General features: G+C 42.7%; 3 protein-coding genes across 7 annotated transcripts in view; 2 read left to right on the forward strand and 1 right to left on the reverse strand.

The window, feature by feature from the left end:
• The window catches only part of Tomm20l (translocase of outer mitochondrial membrane 20 like), a 12927-nt gene extending 11442 nt beyond the window's left edge, over nt 1-1485 (forward strand). Inside the window, exons 4-5 of the mRNA XM_021202280.1 lie at nt 167-309; nt 1322-1485. Of these exons, the coding sequence (XP_021057939.1) occupies nt 167-309; nt 1322-1375 (197 nt within the window). The 3' untranslated portion in view covers nt 1376-1485. The remainder of the gene's footprint in view (nt 1-166; nt 310-1321) is intronic.
• Timm9 (translocase of inner mitochondrial membrane 9) lies at nt 1433-14360 on the reverse strand. Of its 3 annotated transcripts, XM_029541169.1 has the most exons (6): nt 14264-14360; nt 9348-9433; nt 5172-5300; nt 4345-4409; nt 3491-3586; nt 1450-1951 (listed from the first exon to the last, which is right to left on the reverse strand). In XM_029541169.1, the coding sequence occupies exons 4-6, from the start codon at nt 4381-4383 to the stop codon at nt 1817-1819; spliced, it is 270 nt and encodes an 89-aa protein (XP_029397029.1). In that variant the 5' UTR covers nt 4384-4409; nt 5172-5300; nt 9348-9433; nt 14264-14360; the 3' UTR covers nt 1450-1816. The 3 variants fall into 3 exon arrangements, with proteins under 3 accessions (XP_021057942.1, XP_029397029.1, XP_029397030.1); XM_021202283.2 differs by lacking the exon at nt 5172-5300 and having other exon boundaries at nt 1433-1951; XM_029541170.1 differs by lacking the exons at nt 5172-5300; nt 9348-9433.
• Nucleotides 14361-14563: 203 nt separating this feature from the next.
• The window catches only part of Kiaa0586 (KIAA0586 ortholog), a 104874-nt gene continuing 93259 nt past the window's right edge, over nt 14564-26178 (forward strand). For 2 of the 3 annotated variants that reach the window (XM_021201596.1, XM_021201597.1), the window contains exons 1-5: nt 14564-15734; nt 17367-17440; nt 18692-18761; nt 19923-19992; nt 25773-25947. In XM_021201596.1, coding sequence (XP_021057255.1) covers nt 15536-15734; nt 17367-17440; nt 18692-18761; nt 19923-19992; nt 25773-25947 — 588 coding nt within the window. In that variant the 5' untranslated portion in view covers nt 14564-15535. The remainder of the gene's footprint in view (nt 15735-17366; nt 17441-18691; nt 18762-19922; nt 19993-25772; nt 25948-26178) is intronic. The other variant, XM_029541001.1, reaches the window with a different exon arrangement.

The following is a 26178-nucleotide window of genomic DNA, read 5'->3' on the forward strand; positions in this document are numbered from 1 at the left end:
CCTGGAACTCATGTTTTGTAGACCAGGCTGGCCTCAAACTCAGAAATCCGCCTGCCTCTGCCTCCCGAGTGCTGGGATTAAAGGCATGTGCCACCACACCCAGCTTAACAGCTAACTTTTTAATTTCATTTTTTTTTTTGGCTTAAATGTAACCAATCTGTTTCAGGAGAGAGTGGAATGGGCTTTGAACATCTCACCAATGCCCTTTTAGTGTGTGGACAACCAAAGGAGCTTCTGCTGTTTTTCAAAAAAACACTCCCTCCTGAAGTTTTTCAGATGCTATTGTACAGAATTCCCCTTATTTGCCAGGTGAGCATGCATTTAATTATCCTTGTAAAACACAGACAGTAAATAATCATGGGGGACTTGATTACAGGTCCGTGGTATGGATGTGGGCCTCTCCCCACCACAATTCTCAAGTAATACCTATTTCCATTCTATTCTTTCAGTAAGAGAATCTTATTTTCCGTGTTCTACTACAGTGGACTGTGTGCTTTGTTAATATGTGTGTTTTAACACTGCAAGTTTAAAGCAAAGTGGTACTTCTCACTAACATGACATGACATAGAAATAGCTTTGTTAATTTAAATATACCAGCATTGTATTGTGACTTTAGATTGGTAACAAATAAAAGTCTATTTGTAAGCTCCTTCTTTTACCAGTTTGGTTAAAACAGAAACAAAGTAGTTATACTTATCCACTAGAATTTCTTACAGATGCTTGAATTTGTTTCAGTATTTATTATCCATAAGCCCAGCAGTACACCTCTTTAATTCCAGCACTTAGGAGGCAGAGGCAGGTGGATTTCTAAGTTCAGGGTGAGTTCCAGGACGCCAGGGCTACACAGAGAAACCCTGTCTAGAAAAAACAAACAAACAAACAAACAAACAAACAAACAAACCAAAAACCCCCCCACCCAAACAAATTTAACCCTGGTTCATTTTCTTCAACTGGTCGTATTAGCTATATCACTTACACTAAACCATTCATGCTGGGGTGTGTGGTGGTGGGCACCATGGCATCAGTGTGAGCAGTGGGCAGCCTGGGGAAATCAGCCCTCCCCTTGCACCGTGTGGTTGCGGCAATTGGAACTCAAATTGTCAGGCTTCGGTAGCCTTTGAGCCTCACTAACTGGACTCTGAGCTTTCAAACAAACTGTAAGGCTCTGCTAGAGCATTCCAGTCATAGGCATATTTAAGCTAGTCTCAAAAGGGATGCTCCCTCATGACATGTCAGAATGCAGCCAGCCTAGGAAGGTCAGCGTCTCAGCTGACTCGCAGGCTGTGAAGTGACTGGCAGTAACTGTTTGTGTGTTCACCAGCAACTCGAGGAGACATGCACAAGCATGAAGCACTTGAAGGATGATCCCGACTGAAAACATCTCAGCGCATCCCAGTCCGAGTACCGTGCTCTGTACAGTAAAGACAACTGCTCAATGATACTCTCATTTATTTACTTTTAGTAATAAATCTTTTCTACCTCATACATGATTGAACACATATTTTGCTTTTAAAATTAACAGTCACAAAGAAAGGAACAGTGGTTTATTTTTGCAATCACGATGACCACGCAGACGAATCTTAAGGCCTCAACAACACCGCATCTTACCATTTTTACTGCACAGGAAGGCCTTCTGTTTTGACTCTTTCTGGTGAACAGTGTTTTTTCTCTGGTGGTTTCCATGGGTCAGGCAGTCATGACAGATGGTGGACCACGGCTCCTGCTGTGTCAGGGGATTCTCCACCAGGTGAATCCTTGTTTTGACTGCAGCAGCTGCTGCAATCTTTCAGTGCAAGTCCATGGCCTCAGGACCTCTCTACCGTGGCTGGCCTAGGAGGCCTGCTTTGGCTGCCAAGGCTTCATTCTGCTGAATGTGATACTCCTGAAATCTCACGGATATCCTCTGTGTCATTTTTAAATATTTCTGTAAGCAATGTTCTGAACAGGTCACCTAGTAATACAAGGGGAAGATCCAAAAGGCAACACAAAATAAACATTTTTGTATTCTGGAGGAGCCACCACAGGGAATGGTGCTTTCTTTGGGTAGATCTACAGATTGAGTACTAGCCTTGGCTTGCAATTTTATAGCTTTAAACTGTTTATGCTTTCACCTACTGATGAGAATTAAGGTTTATGAAGTCTCTACAGGTCTGTGGCACCAGGAACAATAGTGTACTCTCTACCCAGCCTTCATGACAAACTAGATTTGGCTGGACTTCAGCCTGGAGTAGTTTTTCTCTAACCTCCAGGCCCACAACCCTATTTCCTTATTTAGACTGATAATCAAACATATACCCAGTAGAAGGTTTGTTTCATTTTTATGAGAAACTTGCTTCTGGATATTTTCATTTAAAACATTTTATATTTTTCTCTTGAGCAAGGTCTGGTTATATAGCCAAGACCAGTCTAGAATTTCAAAATCTTCAGCCCTAGCCTTCCAAATGCTGAAGCTCCCCCACTTCCAACCCCTTTCTTTTTAATATCAACCGAGGTGATCCAAGCTCGGGGAGAATCTTCCAGGTTCCCCTCACATGCAGACCCTGGCCTATGACGTAGACCTGTGTATGTGTGACTGGGCCTAAATGCAGGTAAAGTCCAAGGATTCACAGAGGAGACCGAGAGAAGGTAACTATGGTGATAAAGGATGGATTGTGGGCAGAAGGACATATCTCAATCACGATAGAGAATCTTTACTTTCTGGTGTGTGTTAGCCTTTCAGGCAGGGGCTGAAGGGTGTGTTTGCTTTTCAATCCCATGAGCCACCTGTGCATTGGGAACTCAGGAGAGTACTCGCTGAGCTTATCTGTCCCGTTCAGAAAGAGGGACAAAAAATTTTTGTTACAGGGAGTTGTATCTTCCTAAACTTTGTAAGTTAAATTACCTAACAGATCTGGGCATGGACGTTTACTGACTTCTCTGCTGGAAGAAGTCTCTCACTCTGAGCAGATATACAAAAGCCCTTATATGGACACTGGAAGTAGGGTGCCAGTCAGCGCTGGGTCCCCCACATGTGCTCATGTGCCACCACACTCTCACTTCCACAGTTCCAATTGCTCAGGGCCAGACAAAGTGTGTCTGGCTTCTTCAGCATTGCTACCTTGACAAAGGCAGACAAAGAGCATCTCCTGTGTTGCCAGGTGGTGGCGCACGCCTTTAATCCCAGCACTTGGGAGGCAGAGGCAGGTGGATTTCTGAGTTTGAGGCCAGTCTGGTCTACACAGAGAAGAAACCCTGTCTTGAAAGCCAAAAAGGAACATCTGCTCTGGAACCACAACTCAGCCGCTGCATACTTGGTCTATATGGTCAGCCTTGATGCAGTGTGACTGTTAAATTCAACCTGGCATCTTGGGTCCCTGATTGCTTTAGTTCCTCTAAGCATCTGCATGGAAATGGCAGCCCAGTCAGAGAGAAGAAATGAAGTGCTTGGATGGATTTATTTACTCTGTGACTTATGACAAATGTGGGGTTTCTTTCGTAACACTTTTCATACCTCTTCAGGTTTCACCTCTCTTGTTGTGAAGTCTTTAACACAGTCCAAAAAGCAGGTTTCTGTAAGTTTATTGTAGGTTCCCAGGAACTCCTTAAACTATAAATGAGAAGTGCTTTAAAACCCAGGCTGTACAGCCAAGATACCTTGAAACTCACTGATACTTAGACGCGTCCCTTCCTTCCCCTCCTCCATTTGAATTTGTTTGCTAACTTAAGGAGTTTTAATGTACACACACAGTCTTCCTTACACATTGTACTTTTCTCAACTGCTGTCCAATATATAGTTCACAGCATCTACAGTTGAGTGATGTCTGATGTCCTGGCTACTTAAGAGGTCGACGTGCAGGATCACACGAGTCTACAAGTTTAGAAACCCACCTTAGCAACATAACAGGATTTGGCCTCAAAAGCAAAATCAACATACAGTTTTTAATGTTCTTATATGGTTTTGGGACATAAATGCTTATGTTCTTTGAGTAAATATTTAACTCATAATTCCACCCACAACCATGTAGCTCAGGCTAATATAATCTGAGTGGGCTTTCTAAATGCTGGGATTACAGACATGCACTACATGCAAGTATGACCCATTTTTGGAAGTGAAATTATAAACATTTAAACTATGGGATCACTGACTGACCCAGCTCCACAGTTATCATGCAACCTTTTTTTAACCCAACCCTACTGCCCTTTGAGACAAAGTCTCCACATAGCTCTGGCTGTCCTGGAACTATGTAGACCAGGCTAGCCTTGAACTCACAGAGATTGGTTAACCTCTGCCTTCTGAGTGCTGGATTAAAGGCATGTGCCACCATCCCTGGCTAAGATCCTTTTCCCTTGGTTTTAGTATCTTACCTGTTTTATCTGGTCAGATTCTGGTATCTGTGCAGCCATATTCTTTCAGTATGTTTATTAGTTACCTTATTTCAAAGTTAAAAAAAAAAAAAACAAAGTCAGCTTATAAACATATTTTTAAGCCATCCATATATAATCTCACAGATTTTAATGACAACAGTTCTCTTTTCTTTTCTTTTCTTTTCTTTTCTTTTCTTTTCTTTTCTTTTCTTTTCTTTTCTTTCTTTTTTTGGTTTTTCTGTGTAGTCCTGGCTGTCCTCAAACTCAGAAATCCGCCTGTCTCTGCCTCCCAAGTTCTGGGATTAAAGGCATACGCCACCACTACTCAGTTGACAATAATTTATTTTCTAATGCTAGCTATGAACTCACAGGCTTTGTCTTAATCAAATCTTCAAACTAAGACAGTGTCCTACAGTCCTGTAACAATACTTATTAAAGAACCTTTCATAGTAGGAATTTAAGGGAAACCAAGAAAATTCTTAAACTCTTTCTAAATTTTCAAAACTATCCTATTGTCAACTTAACTCTGATCTTTGTTATTAATCTACATAAAAGGTTCTAGCAATTGTTGATAAACACCACTTACTTTTTTTAAAAAATTAATTTATTTTATGTATATGAAATAAATAGATAATAGTACACTATTGCTCTCTTCAGACACACTAGAAGAGGGCATCGGATCCCCATTACAGACAGTTGTGAGCCACCATGTGGTTGCTGGGACTTGAACTCAGGACCTCTGGAAGAACAGTGCTCTTAACCAGTGAGCCATCTCTCCAGCCATAGTTATGTATTCTTATAAAATTGAAACTAAATAGGACAGTTACCGAGTTATGGATTTGCCATGTTGGGGTGCTGGGAGTTGAACCTGAGTCCTCTGCAAGAGCAGCAGGTGCTTTTAACTGCCAACCATCTCTTCAGCACCAGTAGTCTCATTTTGATTAAATCTGCACACACTAGAACCATGAAGGGAACAGACACTCAGCGCTCGCTCCTTCCCTCCCTAAGATGCTGGTGAGGACAGACACGTCTTAGACAAGGACAGCATTACATGTTCTGCACTTACTACTCCAGTCTCACTCCTCATGCCGCAGCCCAGTTTTCTCTGAAGTAATGATAATGAGAAACAGAACTCTGCTCATTTCAGAGAATGCCTTAATAGTAACAGGATATAAATTATTCTTTCTATGTGTGCCAGTTACATGAAACAGCACAGCAACTTTATGGGTGTTATTAAGTGCCAGTGCCCAATCAAAGAAATAGGTCTGTACAAACATCATGCAGCATTCTTTAGTGAGACAGTGCAGACGTCTTTTTCTTTCTTTCTTTTTTCTTTTTGTTTTTCGAGACAGGGTTTTTCTGTGTAGCCCTGGCTGTCCTGGAACTCACTTTGCAGACCAGGCTGGCCTCGAACTCAGAAATCCGCCTGCCTCTGCCTCATGAGTGCTGGGATTAAAGGTGTTTGCCACCACGCCCGGCTGTGGATGTGCTTTTCTTTATCTGCTTTCTACACACAGCTAGAAAGCTAGAACTCACCTCTGAAGGAAATACAAGAAAACAGAGGTACTGAGAATGCAGCAGACCAGCTCAGGGCCTTAAAATCTAATAAACACGGGACAGAATTTTGGATGTTTCCTATACGTAAAACTGAAAATGTTGGCAACATCTCCATGGGACCAGTAAAAACCAAGTCTCCCCGAAAGCCTAGCCTAACAACCCAGCAGCAGAGGTCAGCACAAGGCCAGCTGTTTGTATATACGAACCGCTGTACTAGCAAACAGCATGGTTAGGTGTCTGCTAGGAGGCTGCAGTGAGCTGCTCGGACACTTGGACCAGAGTGGTGTCGAGAGGGTGACAGAACAGGGGATTCTATCTCCATCAGACAGGAACAAGACCTTCAACTATGTCAGTGGAAAGCTTACAAGACTAGCTGCTATCCCAAAGGCAGTACCAACGTATCTGCTTTCTTCTCCTCTGGGGTACCATCAAAGAAGGCCTGGTTGGGATTCAAGGTCTGCTTTACTGCCCTTCTCCCCATGATAAGCAGGCCTCCTGTGGTACTATGAGAGGCACACATGGAGTGGTCATGAGACATGTTAGTTAGCCCAGGTCAGTCAGGGAGATACATAACCATAAACAGGTCTCCTAATTTGGCCACTAACATAAACCTACAAATTCAAGCAGGTGAACGAACCTTGAACAACATAAACCCAAGGAAATCCACATTAAGATAAATTATCATCCTCCACCTACCCAAAAGGTATCACTTTTTGTTTTCCCTGAGACACAAGAGCTCACTGTGTAGTTTGCACTCAGTTCAAATTCATGGTCCTCCTGCCTTGGCTTCCTGAGTGCTGGGGATTATGCTAAAACTTTTTTGATAAAATTCAAACTACTGAAAGACAACACCTGCCAGTAAGACTGTAAGCAAGCAGCTAAGTGCATTCAGAGTAACCCCAGTATTAGGGAGACAGAGGCAGAGGCAGAGGCAGAGGCAGAGGCAGGAGGATCAATTTAGAGTTCATAGTAAGTTCAAAGCTAACCTGGGTGGGCTTCAAAATGACTGTAGACAAGGAGAGATGTCTGCTAGGAGGCACGAGGACAATATTACTAAGTGCAAGAAGGAAGCACAGACCTATCCTGATCTGAGACGACACAGACACCCAAACCATCCACAGAGAAACGCTGAGAACTGATACAGGAGCCCAGCAAGGCTTAGTTGGCATACAAAAACAAAGCTGCACTTCTCTTTCCTAGCTACAGGCACATGCACAGCGGAGTTAACTGTAATACTAATTACTGTGATTCCCATCAGAAAGATTTAATAAAGGTCAACCTATCTAAACATGTATAACATATCTTGAAAACTATTACATTTTTTTCACCTCCCCAAAATGAGAGGCAATAGTTGGCCAACAAAATGAACTCAATGCCACTTCTGTGGGCTTTTTGTTTCATTTTGCTTTGCTTTAGCATTTTTTGGTTTTATTCATCTTTTGCCTACTTGTTTTGATTTTTGTTTTTGTGGGGGTGGTTTCTCATTTTTGAAAAAGAAAAAGAACATAAAATTGGATACATAAGGAGGTGAGGAGGATATGGGAGTAGTTGGGGGAGGGGAAATCATCAAGACATATGAAAACAAAACATTTAATAAAAAAAAGAAGAACTATCAGAAAAAGGAGAGGCATTGTTCATAGACTGAAAAGGCTCAATAATATAATAAGAATGTCAATTTTCTCTAAACTGATAGACATATTTAATCCAAGTCTTACTACGATCTCAGCAAGGTTTCTAATATAGGTAAGATGATGCTAATCAAAAGGAATAAAGTAGTGAAATGAAGACTAAACCAGGAGGAATCAATTTAATTGATTGAAATAATTTTCACATAGCTGGTAATCAATAATCAATAAAATGGAAAAGTAAATCCTAAAAGAGTACATACTGTATGATTCTATTTATGCAATACTCTTTCTTTTTTGGAGACAGGGCCTCAGTATGGAGTGCTGAATGGATCGGAGCTAACTATACAGTGGGTTATTCTCCTACATCTGACTTCAAGTTCTAGGATTAAAGGCATGCACCCACATCCCTAACTGAAATATTCTTGGAATGACAGAGTTACATGAATACAGAACATAGTATTGTTGCTATAGGAGGAACCTATGAGAGACCTCTGAGATAGACATGTGCTGTGTCTTGAATGTACATCAGACCCTGTCTCCTGAGGTCTGGTTTTGTAATCTGTTAACTCTTCTGCAGAGCAGGGTAAGGGCATAAATGACCTCTAATATCACAAGTCCACTTGAAGGAGCCTGTAGTAACGTCTGAATAAAGAGGCTGAGGAAATGCTCACAAGGTAGCAATGCCTGCTGCTCTTCCAGACAGCTAGAAGCTCCCAGTGTCCACAAGCACTTGGAGCTCCAGCTCCTGAGGGTCTGACTGCCTCTTCTGGCTGCCAAGGGCAGTTGCATACATGTGGCAAATATACAAATACTCACACAAAGTTTTTTTAAAGTTACATAAAAAGAAAAGGTCTAAGATTTGGTAATACCACTTGCATAGAATTAAGTAGTAAACGAAGCTATGTTTGATGGGAACTTTAAAATGTGAGAATGAAACATACTTGCTGATACACACATTGCCTACTGAAGACTCATTACACTCTGGAACACACTGCAAATCAGGTATCTACAGATCACACCAAAAATGACACATCTCATTTCCTTGCCTTGAGGTCCTTAGAAACTTGTATGATAATGCCAAAATCTGGTTCTTTTTCCTACATCTAACCTTGTGTTTCTTTAGGTTGAAATTCTTGACTTTTTTCAGAGGTTGCATGGCAAGATACAGGAAATCTTTACACGTCTGTCAGGGATTGATACACTGGTATGAGGGGAGTTTCCATACCCCTCACATATTATCTACTACTGGTAACAATCAGCCTAACGAAGCCCAGGCTTGGCCTCCAACTTGTTTTTTAGCCAAGGATGACTTTAAACTCCTGATCCTCAGCCATACTTCCTAAGTGCCAAGATTATAGGTGTGTTCCATCATGCCCAACTAAATGATTTTGTCAATGTCTCTTAACATCCTTTGACAATTTCCTTTCTGTGCATGTCTGAGTGTAAGTACCTACAGAGGCTAGAAGAGGGTGTGAGATTCCCCAGAGCTGGAGTTACAGGCTCCTGTGAGTTGCCTGACCTGGGGGTAATAAGAATTGAACTTCAGTTCTTTGGAAGTGCAGCAAGTGCTCTTAACCATTGAGCTATCTCTCCAGCCCAGGTTATTCTTTTATTTGATCCTGGTTTCCAGAGTTCACATCAAATGGCTTGTTATTGAAAGGACAAATATTAAAACAGGGTTTCTTTCTGATTATCCTCTGAAATCTGGAAAGAATGGGCAGATTTCACTTAGGTCTGAGAATGACTAAAGAATTAGGGTTAGTTTTTTGGCTAACCAACATCTCAGAGAAGCACAGAAATTCAGATATCAGTGCAAACCTTTTCTGATGCATCAGTTTCCTTTCTGCTCTGGAAAAGCAAGTGCCCCGCCTTCTGTTTGTCTTCAGTGAGACTGGACTTCTTACCTGAAAATTGAATGCATTATAATACGACTACTGAAGGCCCTTTTTAATGAAACCTAATTTATTTTGGTTAATGATTTTTTGAAAAGATTTCATTTATTTATTTTATATATGAGTACACTGTAGCTGTCTTCAGACATACCAAAAGAGGGCATCCGATTTCCATTACAGACAGTTGTGAGCCACCATGTGGTTGCTGGGAATTGAACTCAGGACCTCTGGAAGAGCAGTCAGTGCTCTTAAATGCTGAGCCATCTCTAGCCCTTGGGTTAGTTTTTTTACACAGTCTCTTTATATGGCTCAGGCTGGTCCTGTACTCAGGGATCTGCTTGCCTCTGCCTCCCTAGTGCAGCGAGTACCTTTACCTGCTCTGCGGCTACACAGCTTTAAGAGATGCTCTGGTTTGCCTTCATTTACCTCAGTGCACATGCAGGCAGGAGGACAGCTGGGAGGCGGGTCTCTTCTTCAGTACATGAATGCTGGAACCGAGGTGTATACCACGCACCCTGCGGCTAACTCATTTTAAAGGCTCTTCATTTTTATCTCTCCGAAACTGAATGACAAACAGGCTTTTCCTTGTGGGCAGAGGAGGCAAATCGGAGCACAGGGCATGGGAGGCAAATGCTCCTCTCCAAGTTACACCTGCAGGTCCTTGCCTTTTACTAAGGAAAGCAGTTTATATAGTCTTGAGGGGTTTATAGTCACCTACATGTTTTAAAAGAAATGATCTCATGCTATACCTTAAAATTTTTTTTGTGATTCTTCTGATAACTTTAAGAAAGAAGAACAATTAAAACATTAAATTTACATGAGTTAACTTTCAGATTAACTAGAACTCAGGACCACTGGAGGCATTCAGCCTTCCAGGATTTTTCCCATTACATTTTAACAACTGCATGATATGACCAATAAGCTATCATTTTGAATATTACTTATATAATATTCTCCAAATATACAAAACCATTATAAGCTCTTTTGATAATGCTCACTGTATCTTCACATTTATTAAGTATGTATAAATTGTGTCATGTGTTTTGAGACATAAAGTTTCATGGGTCCTAGAATTTTGTACGTAGTCCAGGCTGGTCTGGAACTTGGATATTCACTAGTGCTGAGAGTACAGGTGTGGACCACCATGGCCAGCGTGTAATTTCTTCTCTAATGCACCTTGTTCCTTCCTAAATTAATTCTGTACGCATGTTGTTGTACATTGTATATTATTCTGTAGGCAAGTTGTTGTACACGATGTACACTTGTATTATTCAAATGCTGACTTCTGTGTTCCTGTATCTGGTTGTAAAACATTGCTTCCCAATTATTCCCTCATTGGTCAGTAAATGATTGATCAGGGGAGAGAAGAGGGCTGGACTTCTTCCCAGCCAGGTGAAGAGGGAAAGAGCGAAAAAGGAGGATTTGCCAAGGGGAGTGTCCAGGCGCCACCATGAGAAAACGCCTGCTGCCCCGAGAGCCAGATCAGTATTAAAGGCAAGCATCACAAGGCTTCTGGCTAGAGGCAGCCAGATTAGCTCAGGGGATTAAAATAGAGTAATACTGTTCAGTTGCTGGACCCTTAAAGTTTGTTAAATAAATTTAATAGTCCAGCCTCAATTATTTGGGAGCTAGTTGGGTTAAGAAAAAAACTGTAATAACTATCCATCAATAAATCCCTCACTAACAAATTCCCTTTTCAGAAAGGAAATCCATTTTTTGGAGATCAAAAGAGTGACCAAGCACCCTGAAATCTGTTTCATCATCTCACAATTTCCAGAAATGTAATATCAAAAATAATTGCCAGCTTGGTCTACAGAGTGAGTTCCAGGACAGTCAGAGAAACCCTGTCTCGAAAAAAAACCAAAAAAAAAAAAAAAAAAAAAGGTAATTAACAGGCCAGGCGTTGTGGCATGCACCACCACGCCTTTAATCCCAGCACTCGGAGGCAGAGACAGGCAGATTTGCAGACTTCTGAGTTCCAGGACAGCCAGGGCTATACAGAGAAACCCTGTCTCAAAAAACAAAACAACAACAACAAAAAAGTAATTAACAAACCCAGCATGGTGATGCATACCTTGAGTCCTCAGGACTAAAGTACTCTGGACTTTAGCACTCGGAAGGCAGAGACAGGCAGATCTCTGAGTTTGAGGCCAGACTGGTCTACAGACAGGCCTACACAGAAAAAGAAAATAAACAAACAAAAAGAAAGGTGTGGTAGGGAGAGGATTAATATCTGTTTCTTTCTAAATAATATGTCCATTTGTACCAACTCTGAAACTAAATCCTAGTAAGACTTAAATTCAATTTATAATTAGTGATTCTTCTAATATTCTTGGTACTACAGTTGTTCTTAGTCCCTGCATAACTGATAATGTGATTCACAACCTTGAGGTTCTGTCAAAGCCTTTAAATGGATAAAACTATAGGGATATGCTAGGAAACAAGAGCTACCACTGTCTTCAAGCACCTCTCCAGGTTATTTATGAAGAATCTGCTCCTTCTTCTTGGTAGCTGCCACCACTAGGCAAAATTCCCTGCTGTGACACTCTATGGCACACACCATTACTTTAGTGGCATTGTGGTCTAAAAATATTGGCTCTTTTTCTGGTCATGAAGGAATAATTAGGAAAACACATAGTGTAGAATAGCTAAGAAAATTAGACTAGTCTTCAAAAATACGATGAGGAGTTAGAGAGATGCTCAGTGGTAAGAGTACTTGTAGGCAGGCAGTTAGAGCACACCTTTCATCCCAGCACTCTGGAGGGGCAGGCAGGCAGATCTCTCAGTGTGAGGCCAGTTTGATCTATAGCCAGAGCTAGTTCAAGACAGCCAGAGCTGCACATAGACTCCCTGCCTCAAAAAACAAACCTGCCAAGGCCCCTCAAACAAAGAAAACAACAAAGAGTACTTATTGCTCTTGCAGCAAGTTAGGTTTCCAGTATACACAGCTCACAACTGGCAGGAGCAGTTCCAAGGGTCTGCAACACCACTCTGGCCTCTTCAAGCACCAGGCAGTCACATGATACATATTCACACATGCATACAAGCACGAACACATCTTTATAACATTAAAAATGCTATACAGAGTGGGTAGCCGATGCAGTTTGAGATATCCAACAACGTAATTAAGTGCAATGTGTCACCCTAAATTACATCCTCAAGCAGCAAAGATTTTCTTTTTGAGGAGCAGTCAGTCCCTGGAAAGAGAGCCAATACACGGTTCCCTCTGGGAGAAGGTTTGTTAAGAGAATGGGCCCTGCCAAGTGTGGCGGCTCATAGCTTTAATCCAGCACCTGGGGGAGAGAGGTATTCAGATCTCTGAGTTCCAGGCTCTCAGCAGAGGAGGAGAGAAGGGAGGGAAAAAGAGACAGACAGATCACTTCTAGCTGTGGGACCTGGCCTTTTAATGACATAAGGCAGCCGGCCACTGTTCTAACAATAAAGGCAATTTTCAGATAATAAAGAAAATTTAAGTGTCATCTTAAGCGTGATAATCTTTCCAGACTGTAATGCCCTTTAGGAGGCACAGGCTGCAACAATTAGGGCTCAAGTTCATGATGTCTGAGACTTATTTGCAAATGCTTCAGTGGATCTATAGATGGAGTTAGGGAAGGGTGAGAGGAGAACTTGATTCGAAAGTGAGGTGGGGAAAGAAACATAGTTAAAAAAAATGCTAACAAAAAGAATAATAATCCTCTAAACTATTTTTTGTTCAAAGGCTACAAGTCAGTGTCTATTTTGAGAGTTCAAATACTTAATAGAACTTGTATTATTTTATCTTTCACATGACCTTTTAGATTATTTGCAGGTTTAGTTAGGTTGTGGGATGAACAGACAAGTTTTTTGTTGTTGTTGTTGTTTCTCTCTCTCTCTTTCTCTGTGTAGCCCCGGCTGTCTTGGAACTCTTTGTAGCTAAGCCTCTGTCCCTGAAATATTGGGATTAAAGGCTGCCACTACACCCAGCATTAACAGGTAACCCTTACTTAATTAACTCAGTATTAATCATAGCTGAAAGCACTTGAAAATGAATTCCTATTGTTTCCTATTGATTCAAAGTCTAGCCTCAAGGAAGATGAGAGCAAGACTACTTGGGGTGGAGCCCCAGGTCTGACATTCGTGTGATTATTTACTCGGGTCACTCTGATTGCTGCTGCAGTTGCTCAGCGTTTTGAAATTAGAGGGGAAAGGTCATTTTTTTTTTCATATCTAAGTCTTACATAGAAATTACAGAAATTAATTCATCCCTAAGGTCTCTTGAAGCTCTGACATTGCCATTCGGTCTTTTAATACACTTATACAACAAATCATGAACCAACAGATAAATCTACAAGAGAAAATGTAATAGGTATAAAAATGATTAATCTATTATACTTTTTTATTTTAAAATATATTTTAAAAGCTTCTAGCAAGGCGTAATGGGAAAGCTCTAAGCAGTGCGTTCTCCAATGAGACCCGGGAAGGGTGGGAGCCCTTGTACCTAATGACATAAGGCATAGTATGCAGACAGGGTGAGAGCTGAGAAAGTCTAGATTTTCAGTATAGGGGCTCTCCTGTCTGACAGCTCAAGGTCACCGAGTGGCTGTAGTCCCAAAGCGAGCCCCTGAGCCCTCCAGTCGCGGGTGGGCGGTGTCTCGGGGCCTAGGGTCCCCAACCTCGAGGTGACAAGGCCTCCGGGGCACGGCTGGCCTTACGCTGCGCCGCGCTGCCGGTTGCGCAGCCCCACGACCCGCGCGCACGCGGCGGCTCCCTCCGGGGTACCTGCCCGCTCTCTTTCCCGAGTGAAGGCTGTCACCCCACTGCCCGCGAACCCGGGACTATGAGAGCAGAGGAAAGGGACCATACTTAGCCACAGGATCTCGCCTCTGACACCGGGACCCGGCTGAAGAGCTGCGGGACAGGCAGAGTGTGAGCTCGGAGGGTCAGCGCCGAGCGAGCGCCGCGCCGCGCCGCGGGAGAGCGGAGAACACGTGGGGGCCGTGATGTCAAGCATGGCTTCAGACCCTGAGACGCAGATTCGTTACTATGTGGGGAAAATGTAGGGAGAAAAGCAAGTGCCCAAGCAAATTCTAAAAATCACCTAAGAGTTAACTTTTGTGATTATCTGTCAGTCAGTGCTCTCTGTACTTTTCACTTCCTTTTCTACGGCAACGGAATCTGTCGAAACCTCTAGAAAGCCTAATATGCTTAACCTACTAGGTTTCTAACGGTCCGCAGTTACTACAGTGTAAATAACCCTTGATAAACAAAAGTGTTTGTGAGCTAACCGAGAATTCGCCAGTCCTCTAGGAATACTTAGTACTGTGTCCAAACATAAAGGCGACATGCTGCCTTTAAAATAAAAAAGTCACATCTCCTGGCAGTCTTTTATGTTGGGAGTTTGTTTCCACCCGGACACGAATGGACGCGCACCGGAGCACTCCCGTTCCGGTTGGAGGGGCGCGGATCTTTGCGCGCATGCGTGCTGACGCTCAAGGGCGGGTCTCCGGGGAAGACGGTGTTGACCCGGGAACAACCGAAGCTCTTATTCTATCAGCACCAAGACGGCGTGTGTGCCGGTCTCTGTGGAGACGCTGAAGGCTAAGTCGAGGTGTCCGAAATTGCGTCTGGACTCGTAGAAAGCAAACTATTAAGCTCTTATGAGGGTGATGTTTTTAAAAACACGATTTTAACGTTGCCTGCTCGTCTGGGTCTCCTCGACCAATCCTAACCCCGCCTCCACGTCTGTTGGGGTTTTCAGCGGCAGCTCCGGGTTTGGAGGAGTGCGGTTTTTTTTAGTACGGTTCCCGTGGCTTCTCTTTTGCTCTTGGCATAATTCCTTTGAAATTTATTTCCTCCGTGCATTAACAGACTCAGTGGGATCAATACATTTTTGAAGTATTTAGCCCTGGATTAAATGTCAAAATCGAAATTTACAGCTTTATGGATATTTTGCCTATAGACTTTCTAAGTTAGTGACTGCTTCATAATTATTTTTGGAATTCAGGTGTTTTTCAAATTCACTTCCACCGTTGCTTCTTTTCCTGGTACTCAAAGAGGTGAAACTGTGTCCTTAAGTTTTGAGACGCTAGAATTCCCTCTGTTAAGAACCGCGGGACTTGTTTTGTGACTAACCATATGAAAAACGTTGAATTTAGCCTGGATAGGGGGCAAAGGCTTAAAATGCCAGCGAGGAAACTGCGAGAGATCGTTTCTCCAAACCACGGGAATAAATTGGCTGTGGTGGAAGATGAGCTGCCCCGTGTTCCTCCAGCACTGGCTGCAAATAAACGTCTTGCTGTTGAAGCGAGGACTAGCTCAAATGGAACGTTATGTGGTATGTGATTCCAGATGTTTCAGTTTCCCACCCAGTTTACGTTTTTTTTTTTTTTATAAGTCGTTAGTTTTTATTTCTGTATCTGTTTTGAGTTGTGCATTCCCCTAAATTTAAAGGAGTCAGTATTTACATTCTCAAATGTAAGATACAAGTCTGGTTTGTACAGATGTTTGAAAAGTAACTTGGTTCCCTGGGAAAATAACCAAACAGTGTACAAAAGGTTTCAGCATGTAGAATGAATGAAGCTTGACTATTTCCTCTTGTGCTTGTTCTTGGTATGGTCTGTGTATCCTGTTCTTGTTCATACCCATGATGGATACAGTGAGCTTGTATAAACTTAATATTTGCTAAATGCTCTATACTTTCTTTTTGGATAGTGCTATTCTATATGGTATAAGAAAAATGCATACCTTCAGCCTTTGGTGGCATTTGTATTTACAGTTCACATGTCTTGTTTAGAGCTATGAAATTGTATTGATTATTTTAAGGATCATATTAATGTATATGCAAGAGCTACAATATGCTTGTTGCATTTTTGAGGTACACTATAGTAGGCTGTCTGTCTGTTTGTTTGTTTTTCAAGACAGGGTTTCTCTGTGCAGTCCTGGCTGTCCTGGAACTCACTCTGTAGACCAGTCTGGTCTCCAATTCAGAAATCCACCTGCCTCTGCTTCCCAAGTGCTGGGATTAAAGGCGTGCGCCACCACCGCCCTGCATAGGCTGTCTGTTAAATCAGAGTTTTATATCTATCTAGTGTTTTTTGGGTTTGAGACCATTTTCCCTTGTCCTGATTGGCCTTGAACTCACAGAAATCTGCCTCCTGAATTCTGGGATTAAGGCATGCACTACCATGCCTGGCTATATACAAGGTTTGTTCTGGTAAGTCTCATTTTTTTTTTCTGCATTGGATAAAATATCTTTTAGGGTTTTCAAAAATACCATTTTCAATTGTGTGTCTATGTGTAGGTGTCTGGAAATGAGTTCAGGTGCCCGTGGCGGCCAGAGTAGCTAAATCTACCTGGAGCTAGACTTAACAGGTGGTTGTGAGCTGACTGTTGGAGATTCCAAACTCCAGTCCTTTGCAAGATCAGCAAGCACTTTTATCTGCCCTGCCATCTCTCCAGCCCTTGAACATGGTTTTTTAAAAGACATCTCATTTTATTTTTATTTTTAGAGGATCACATTGTGTAACTCTGTTTGGCCTAAAACTCACTCTGTAGACTGGGCTAGCCTCAAACTCAGAGAATTTCATCAATCTCTGCTTTTGAGCATTACATTTAAAGACCTTCCACACCATGGCTGCTGTTAAAACATTTTAGATCTCACTTGCTTACCTTACGTGCTTTAACTCAGCTTTATTTTGTTAAATAATGAGCTATAAAGTCTTTCATTAGAATGTTTATCTTATTAATTTCTCTTACAGGAAAGTGACTTCACATTTGGCTTTTATATTAATACAGAGATTCTCAGTTCTTGTATCATGCCTACACAGTTGCTAAGGGTCTGGTTTTGATTTAAAAGCCACTCAGATTGGACCTGTGGCTCAATGCTAGAGTTTACCGTGAAAGGAGCCTTGGTTCATTCCCTGGGAAAACCACAACACAGCTCTCAGTGACTCTTTTGTCTTCTTAGGCCCTTTGGATTTAACTTCTGCAAGACACTATCACCAGCCTCTGTCAGAAAGTCCTCCTGCGTCCAAGAAAAGTGTAAGGAAAAGAATTCCAAGTCATATCAATATTATGAAGAATTTTTAAGTTATTTTTTGTTAACATGTGTGTTGTGTAGGTATCATGTATGACGGGGAATGTTTTGATCTTTGTTCATTTTTATCACGTTTTTATCTCTTGCTGTGTACGAGTAAGAATGTGTGTGGGCATGGGGGGGCCATTTTTGTATGTGAAGGTCAGAAGAATGTATTCTCTATTACGTGGGTCCCAGCAGTCAAGTTTGAGTCTTTAAGCTTGGCAACTGGTTTCTTCATCTGTTGAACCATCCTACCATCTCCAGCAGTGTTTTATAGATTATGACTTGAAGAGTGTGGGACATTACATACGTCTGTTGAATTGTTAATCTTGTTGCTGTTTGTAAATTAACACCCATTATCACCTTAACTTTAAGAAAAAAATATTTTTTCCATTTTCATGTGTATACACGGTGTGTGTATGTGTGTGTGTTCATGTTTGTGTACGGAGGGGTAAGGGGCGTGTGTACACGTCATGGCTCGAGGTTGCAGGAAGCAGCCTCTCTTGCCCTTCCCCCTTATTTCATTTAGTCAGGGGGTCTTAGTCTGGGAGTTCACGGACATGGCTAGTCTAACTGACCACCTGCCCTGGGCTCTCCTGCCTCAGCCTTCCTCCCAGGGCTGCAGTTACAGGCAGACTGCCACACCCTCCCAGCATTCACTTTGGTTCTGGGGATCCGTGTGCTTGTGAGGCAAGTGTGTAACTGCTGAGCCATCTCCCCAGTCGTTTATGTTTAGCAGAAAAAGGAAGGCGAGGAGCAGCAAGGAGTCCACTTGGTGCCTTAGGAGTTCCAGGGTCTCAGTGCGGCGTCTGGGAGATGGGTTTTAGGGTCACACTCAAGAGCAGGAAACTGGAACAGTAGATGTGACCTGCACGGCACAAGTTTCTAAGACAGTGTATGAGCTCAGTGACTAAGAAAGCTGTGGTTAGGTTACAGTGTAGCCGGAGCAGCTGAGACGGTCAAGTGTAGATTTGAATCAGTTTCTTGTTCCACTTCTGTGTGTTTGTTCACTTTGTTATTTCTCACTATTCTGATTGCATGTTGCTCATGCACTGAGAAATCCTCGAGTGCTTCAGAGCAGCTGTGGAAGGTGTAGTGTGGGAGTGACGTAAGTAAAGTGTGCAGACCCGCCTTCCGGGATCTCGGGGCTCAGATGGCTATGAATGTCACTCCGTCAGTGCTAACTTAATCTTACTCTTCTTTTATGCCCAAAGGATTTTTCTAAAGATGCTGTAGTTCGGAGAGTACCTTCAAATAAAACAGAAGAGAGCAACGCACCAAAAGGTAAATTAATACAGTTGACTCCGCTTAATAATCCGCTTGATAAAGCTGAGTTAAAATGTACAGAAAATACTTGATTTCATTAGTTTGAATGCACAGTTCTGTGACATTGATCTTGATAGCATTCAGTGACATCAAGCAAGGGTCACTATCATTCACCTCCAGAACATTAAAATCCCCCCACGGAGCTCTGTGCCCCCTAACTCCTTACTCTTGCCCTGTGACTTTGACCAGCTCAGGTACCTATGTCAGTGACATTATATAGTGTTTAACCTTTGTGACTATTTTACTTTACATAATGTGCTTAAGCTTATCCATATTGTAGAATGTGTCAGTATTTTCTTTGTAAGGATAGAATTGGCTTTTTTAAAAATTTAGGCTAATTTATTTATTTTGTGTGTATAGGTGTTTTGCCTATCTGTCTGTCTGTACACAACACTCATGCAGTGCCCAAAAAGGCTAGGGGGGGGGGGTCAGATCACTTGGGATTGAAGTTATAGAGGGTTGTTAGTCACCATATGGGGGCTGGGAATTGAACGCAAGTTCTCTGTAAGAACAACTGTGCTCTTAACTGCTGAACTATCTTTCCAGTCCAGAACTGGTTTATTCATTCAATAGCTTAGTAGTATTTATTTTATGCTAGGCATCAAATCCAGGGCCTTCTGCATGCTAGGCAAATCTATTGTCTGTATCCTGAGCTCCTATTATTTTAATTTTCGGTTTTCTTTTCAAATTAGGTTACCAATTGAATCTAAAATCTATAAAAGGATTTGTACAGGAGAAGCCTATTTTGCTATTACAAACTCATTGCAAAGGTTTGGCTTGGGCTATTTATTTTATTGTGTTGGCCCTGGCTGATCTAGAACTTGCTACAGTAGACCAGGCTAGCCTCAATGGTGCAGGGAACTTTGTGCCTCTGATGTTGAGTGCTAGCAGAAGTAGTAACTTACTTTCTCTCTCTCTCTCTCTCTCTCTCTCTCTCTCTCTCTCTCTCTCTCTCTCTCTCTTTCTTTCTTTCTTTGTTTACAAAGTATCAGGGATTGAACCTAGGACCCCATACATTCTAAGCAGGCGTTCTGCCACTGAGCTACATCCCTAGCCCTCAGTCTTGGCTCTCTTTGTTCTTCAGAATCTGAAATATATTTTTGTGTCTTAATTTTTCAGCAAATGACATCTTTATTTCTCAGTACACCATGGGACAGAAAGATGCTCTGAGAACTGTTCTAAAGCAAAAGTAAGTTTCATTTACAAACACACTTAGAGTGGTATGCTACCTTAAATTAGAAGGAAGCTGTACATTAGCATATGTTAAACAGTCCGTACACAGTGATTAAGAAGAACATAGCAATGTTTTAAAACTGACCATAGTGACTTGTAGGGCTGTGGATGTAGCTCAGTGGCAGAGCACTTGGCAGCATGCATGCACAGTCTAGGAGTGTGAATGTAGCTTAATGCAGGTTCTACCTGCCCTCTGCCCTGCTGTCTTATGATCTCATTGTTAGCACAGCCCTCGTATCTGACAGTGTACACAGGCGCAGGCCAGAGTAACTAGAGCTGGAATAGCAAGAGCATTGCATTTGGTGGATCATCGAGACGCGTAAGCCGTGGGTGCCTACTTATCCAGCGTGGCTCTGCTGCAACTCAAAAGGAGTTAATAATGGGAGAGATCAGCAAGTATTACAGAGACAGGCTTGTTGAAAAGTCATCAACTGTATCGCGTCCAGGGAAGAAAGTAGTGACTTGGGTAGAAGATTGGGAGTTCAGAAAGAAAAGCTTGACATTAGCTGTGGGCCGAGTGCTTTTTTGTGTCTTCAACAAGAAGAGCTTTGTGATGCCACATAGATGGTGTTTGGCAGAGGCAATAGCTGTATATTATAAAGTAGGGCAGCCAGAAGAATGGCATTTGTGTGGTGGGGGAGGCAGTCTCATCTGAGAAAGCCGGAGTGACATGGGAAAGGCTCTGGGAGTTGGACTCCACCCTCCACTAAATCTCTGGCTTTGGTCAAGTAAACCCTGTTACCTCCAGGCTCAGTCTCATTATGTACAATTAAAAGATAAGGATGGATGGCCTTAAATAAGATTCTCTACCTTCCCAATTCTGTCTGTGGCCGTTGTCATGTAATTATGATGACCTAATTGAGAAAACTTGGTGACTCAGTTGGGTCTGAGGCGGTCCGAGAGGGAGAAGCCAAAGTGATTTGATACGTTTGAGGTGCCCAGAGAACAGTTCCTCTCTTAGTTGTGAAGAGGCATCAGAGAGAAGAAAGTGCCAGCATACTGTGCTGCCCTCGGGCATGATGGGAGGGACCCAGGGCTGCGTGTGGGCATGTCCCTGCCTACAGCGCATGCACTCACTTAGCGATTCCTAGATTTTGGTTGATTTCACCAGTTTGTCTTGGTCTAAATTGAGAGTGCAGTGGACTAGCTTTTTTTTTTTAAAAAAAAAAAAGCCAGATGTCTGTCTGTTTGCTTTGTTCTTGTTTTGTGGTAAGGGGGGATGAACTCAAGACCTTGGGCGTGCTAGCACGTAGCATGAGCTGTTATCCCATCTTGCTGTACTCGTGTGAGTACACACTGCCTAATGGTGTGTTTGGTGCTCATTAAATAAACTAGGCAACGCGTATGGAAGAAGCTAGGATTCAGACAACTTTTAGTAGTTCTTTTGGGATTTTGTGTTACGGTAAGTAAGCCAGCAGAGAAAGGGAATTATTGTGTAAGCTAGATCAGTTATGTGCAGTACAGACACAGGTTTTTCTGTTTATTTTGAGATTGTATTTTGGTTGCAATGTTTTTCTCTTTCCTTTCTTCCCATCGAGTCCTGTAGGCCCCTCCTCACTCACCTTCAAATTCTTTTTTTTTTTTTTTTGGATGTTTACTTACTTATTTTATGTATGTGAATACACTGTAGCTATCTCCAGACATACCAGGAGAGGGTATTAGATTCCATTACAGATGGTTGTGAGCCCCATGTGGTTGCTGGGAATTGAACTCAGGACCTCTGGAAGAGTAGTCAGTGCTCTTAACCACTGAGCCATCTCTCCAGCCTTCTCCTTCATATTGTATGCCTCTTTTTCATCAGTTGTTACTGGATGCATATTATATTTGCATGAACATATAGGTCTCCAGATGAAGCCGGTTGCGTCCATATAGTGTTACTTGTTATGTATGCTTCAGGGCTGACCGGTTGGTCATATTTTCCCAGGGAAGGCCCCCTCTTCTTCTTCCAGCTTCCCTCGGTTGCCTGTGGTTCTCTGTGTAGGGGTGAGGCCTTGTGGGCTTTTCTTCATCCAGTTTGCCATGTTCATTGGTGTTCTTGTTCTGCTCACATCTGGGCAGTCATGTTGGTGAGACTTGATGGGTGTGGCTTGTGATGTTACTAGGAGGCACAGTCTCACAGAAAAGTCCCAGATCCTCTGGCTCTTACAGTCTCTCTGCCCCCTCTTCCTCAGTGTTCCCTGAGCTTTATAAGGGGTTTGTGCTGGTATTCATGAGGACTCTGCCCTTTGATTGGTTGTGGTTTTCTGTAGTGTTCTCCATCTGCTGGGAAGAGAAGTTTCCTTGATGCGGGTTCCTCATTTGTGGGTGTAAGGACAAGTGTGTATAGATTCTTGTTAGGGATTGTGCTGGTTTAGTAAATTAGTGGTTGTAGATACTCCTCCAGTGACCAGGATTTCACTAGCACTGGCTAGTTAGATTTCTAGTAACAGACATGATACCTCTTTTGTTGAGCAAATCTTAAGTCTTCTGAGAGAGCGGTTGGTTACTAGCAGGATATATGCCACCTCTGCACCCGGAGGGTTATCTTGCCCTGCTGTTTGTTGACGTAGTTCACGGGTGTCAAAGGTGAATAGGACTGTTGGTTTTCTGTTTCTTTTGGAAGCCAGCAAGGCACCTTCAGGTACCATGGAAGCCAGTCCTCAGGGAGGGGACATTCAGGTCAGGTCAGCTGTTTCTGAAGTTGCTGTGTGTTTCAGAAGTCTTAGCCAGCCTTGGCCAACAATTGAAAAGATGGCTTCTCATGTCTTGCATGGGGTTTTGTAAAGTGGTCTTTGGTTTTTAGAGAGAGTGTTGTCAGCCCAGGTAAAGGAAGTCATTAAAACTATATATTTATACTCTGAATTACCTGCATTTCAGTTTTTTAATTCCTTGTGCCTTTTCAGGAGTTGTTATTTTACTCCCTCCCCGTCGCTAAGGAGCTCCACCCTCCTCTCAGGTTCCCGCCCAGATCAGGTGTCTTCCCTCTCCGTGCTCTGTGCACCTTCTTCCGGATCCACCTTCCTCCCTTCCCCTGAAGAGGAGCTTCGTTTTCCACTTCCCACCCGGATCACGCGTACTGCTCTATTACTCTAGTCCTACCTTCTGTGTTGGATCCTTTCCCCCTTCCCCTCATCAGACCACCTGTACACTGCTACTCCTCTCTTCTTGCTCCCCAAGCCACCTACTAGAGCAGTGGTCCCTCTGACCCTTGTTTCTATAGTTACTATGAGCTGTGTGTTCACATCTGAAGGGTTAGAGCTAGAAGCCTCCAGTTACAGAGAGCATGTGACGTTTGTTTGTCCTGCTGGGCCTGAGGTGCCACACGCAGTGTGCTGCTTTTCTATTTCTGTTTACTTGAAAAATTCATGATTCCATTTTTCTTGAGCACCGAATAGTAAGTATTCCATAATGTATATGTGTTTGGACCACATTCTCAGTATCCATTCTTCAGTTGTAGGACATTTAGGTTGTTTCCATATTGTGACTGGAACAGTAATGACGTGGCTGTGGAGTATGGTCCTTTGACCATATACCAAGGGGTGGTTTAGCTGGGTTGTATGGTAGATTTATGTATTTAGCTTTTCCAGAAATTTCCACACTGATTTTCATAATGGTGCAACAATTTGCATTCCAGCTAAGAGGATAAGTGTTCCCCTGCATCCTCGGGTCCCCTGCATCCTCCTGTTTGTTGCTGGCTGTTCCATTGATCTTTGCCTCTGTTGTCAAGTATAGGATTGTCTCTGTCATTTCCATCAGCCTTGTGTGTGGGTTTATTCTTCTTAAACTTCCTCCTTGATTTTATTGGTCTGTTTCTTTTGTGTCTCTAAACTCTGTGAATTCTTTGGTGAAGTTTATGATTGCTCTTTTAAGTTCTGTGTCCTGGTGTTATCTATGTAATTCTCATGGGCAAGCATTTCTCTAGGACTGGTAGGCTTTGGCGAGGAGACACTGACTTGGTCTTTTATATTGTTTGTATTGTGGGCATGTGGTCTGCCTTTAAGTTCGTTTTAAGTTTGCTATGGATGGGGGAGAAGAGAGAATGTGGGGATGGGTTGGGGCTAGAAGTTAGAAGTTAGAATATAGTGCAATGATCAGAAGGGTCTAGGGTGCTTCCTGTTCCAAGATGGGAGTGTGGAGGTCTGAGTGGGCATGTAGAGTCATGTAGTATGGTGGATAGGTAGGAGACACTGGCCCATGCCTAGAGCTTCTGCTGTGAAGGCTGGACTAGGTAGACCCAGTCTAAATCTGGTAGATTTCGGAGAAGACATAGATGTAAAGGTTGTGTACGTAGCAGTCTGTACTCTGGAGGAGGGTGTGGTGTGGAGTGGGGTAGTGGAGTGAGCACTAACGGTCCTGTGGGAAGATGCAGATAAGGTCGGTCCAAGTGGGAATTAAATGTTGGTTACAGTTCAGGAGGAGATGGTGAGGCTAGGCCCAGAGTCAGGATTTTTGGGGCCCTGTGGTAGCCTAGAGTCTGTTGCTGCAAAACAACTATCCTGGGGCACTGACTGGGACCTGGGCTAGACCTGGTGGGACGTGGAACTACAAGTACTGGGCGTGTGGGGCACTCCCAGGCTACACCCTGGAGGAGGATGTGAGAAGTCTGAGTTTGGAATGGAGTAGTAGGCACTGGTAGTTTTCTGGCTTTTTTTTTTTTTTTATATGTGCTGGGATTGGAAATTAGATGTCATGCGTGTAAGCATGTATCTCCTGTACTATATCTCCAACCCTTAAGTTTGTTGTTGTTTTTTGTTTGTTTTTTTGTTTTGGTTTTTCTCTGTATAGTCCTGGCTGTCCTGGAACTCACTCTGTAGACCAGGCTGGCCTCAAACTCAGAAATTCGCCTGCCTCTGCCTCCCAAGTGCTGGATTAAAGGCATGCGCCACCACGCCCAGCTCCAACCCTTAAATTTATAATTCTTCTAAAAGTATTTGGTGAATACACCCACCAGTTCTTAGGATCAGATGCAGCTCTCCTGCCTTTGGGAATTAAACCTTATGCTTTAGATTTGTGCTTTTGATCATTTGTCTTTATAACTGTGGCCATGTGGTTGTCATGTGTAAGTTATATTTTCTTTCTTTTCTTTTTTTATAAGTCATATTTTCAAAAATGGTATTACTTCTTTTAATGAATAACTTTTTATTTCTTTAGTCCGTAATGACCTAAACTTAGTAATACTAACTAAATAACTTTAGTTAAAATTATCTAAATAACCACTTAAATTTTTTTGTATGTTTGGGTTCTTTTTGCTTGCTTGCATGTCTGTATACCATGTGCATACCTCAAGAGGCCAGAGGAGTCCAATCCCTGGAACTATAGTTAAAGACAGTTGTGAGCCACCTTGTGGTGGTGTCAGGAATTGAATCTGGGTCTTCTGAAAAACAGGCAGAGCACCTAACTTCTGAGGCATCTCACTAGCCCCTGCTTTAACAAACAAACAAACAAACAAACAAACAAACACAACCCCAAGATGGAGCTGTAGAAATGGTTCCGTTGTTACGAGTGCTCACAGCACTGTAGAAGTCTGTGTTCGGTTCCTAGTACCTACATCAGGCGACTCACACTCTTCCATGGCGCAAGCTCCAGGCTCACATGCGCACACATCCTCTCATGCACATGCTGCACGTAACTACAAATAAAACAAGATCTCAGAGAAACCCAGATCACTTCAGGAGACCCCCAGATTAGGGCATGTAGGCATCTCTTCTAAGGGTTCAATGCAGATTTCTGAGAACCTTTGTTTCTTTGTCTTTAAAGAGCTCAAAGCATGCCTGTTTTTAAGGCGGTGAAAGTCCATCTTTTAGAAGACACGGGTACAGAAAAGAATCCTGTTGCTCAGAAGACTGAAACTCCACCCAATAGAATCGATTCAGCTACAACTGTGGCTGCAGCAACTGCCGCTGCCATTGCAACAGCAGCTCCTTTGATCAAGGTACTTTTCTCTCCTGGGCATCCCTGGGCACTGAGATACACAGTTGTTTGTACAGAACTGACTCTGGCACAGTTGTGTCTGACTGAACACTTAGAGTCATTCTAGTTCCCAGTTGGAAAGGCTCTATTTTTGTTTGTTTGTTTGTTTTGTTTTTTATTATTTTCTTTATTTACATTTCAAATGCTATCCCAAAATATCCCTATACCTTCCCCCCGCCCCTGCTCCCCTACC

The sequence above is a fragment of the Mus pahari genome, chromosome 7 (assembly GCF_900095145.1).
Source record: "Mus pahari chromosome 7, PAHARI_EIJ_v1.1, whole genome shotgun sequence".
In the NCBI taxonomy this organism is placed as follows: Eukaryota; Metazoa; Chordata; class Mammalia; order Rodentia; family Muridae; genus Mus; species Mus pahari.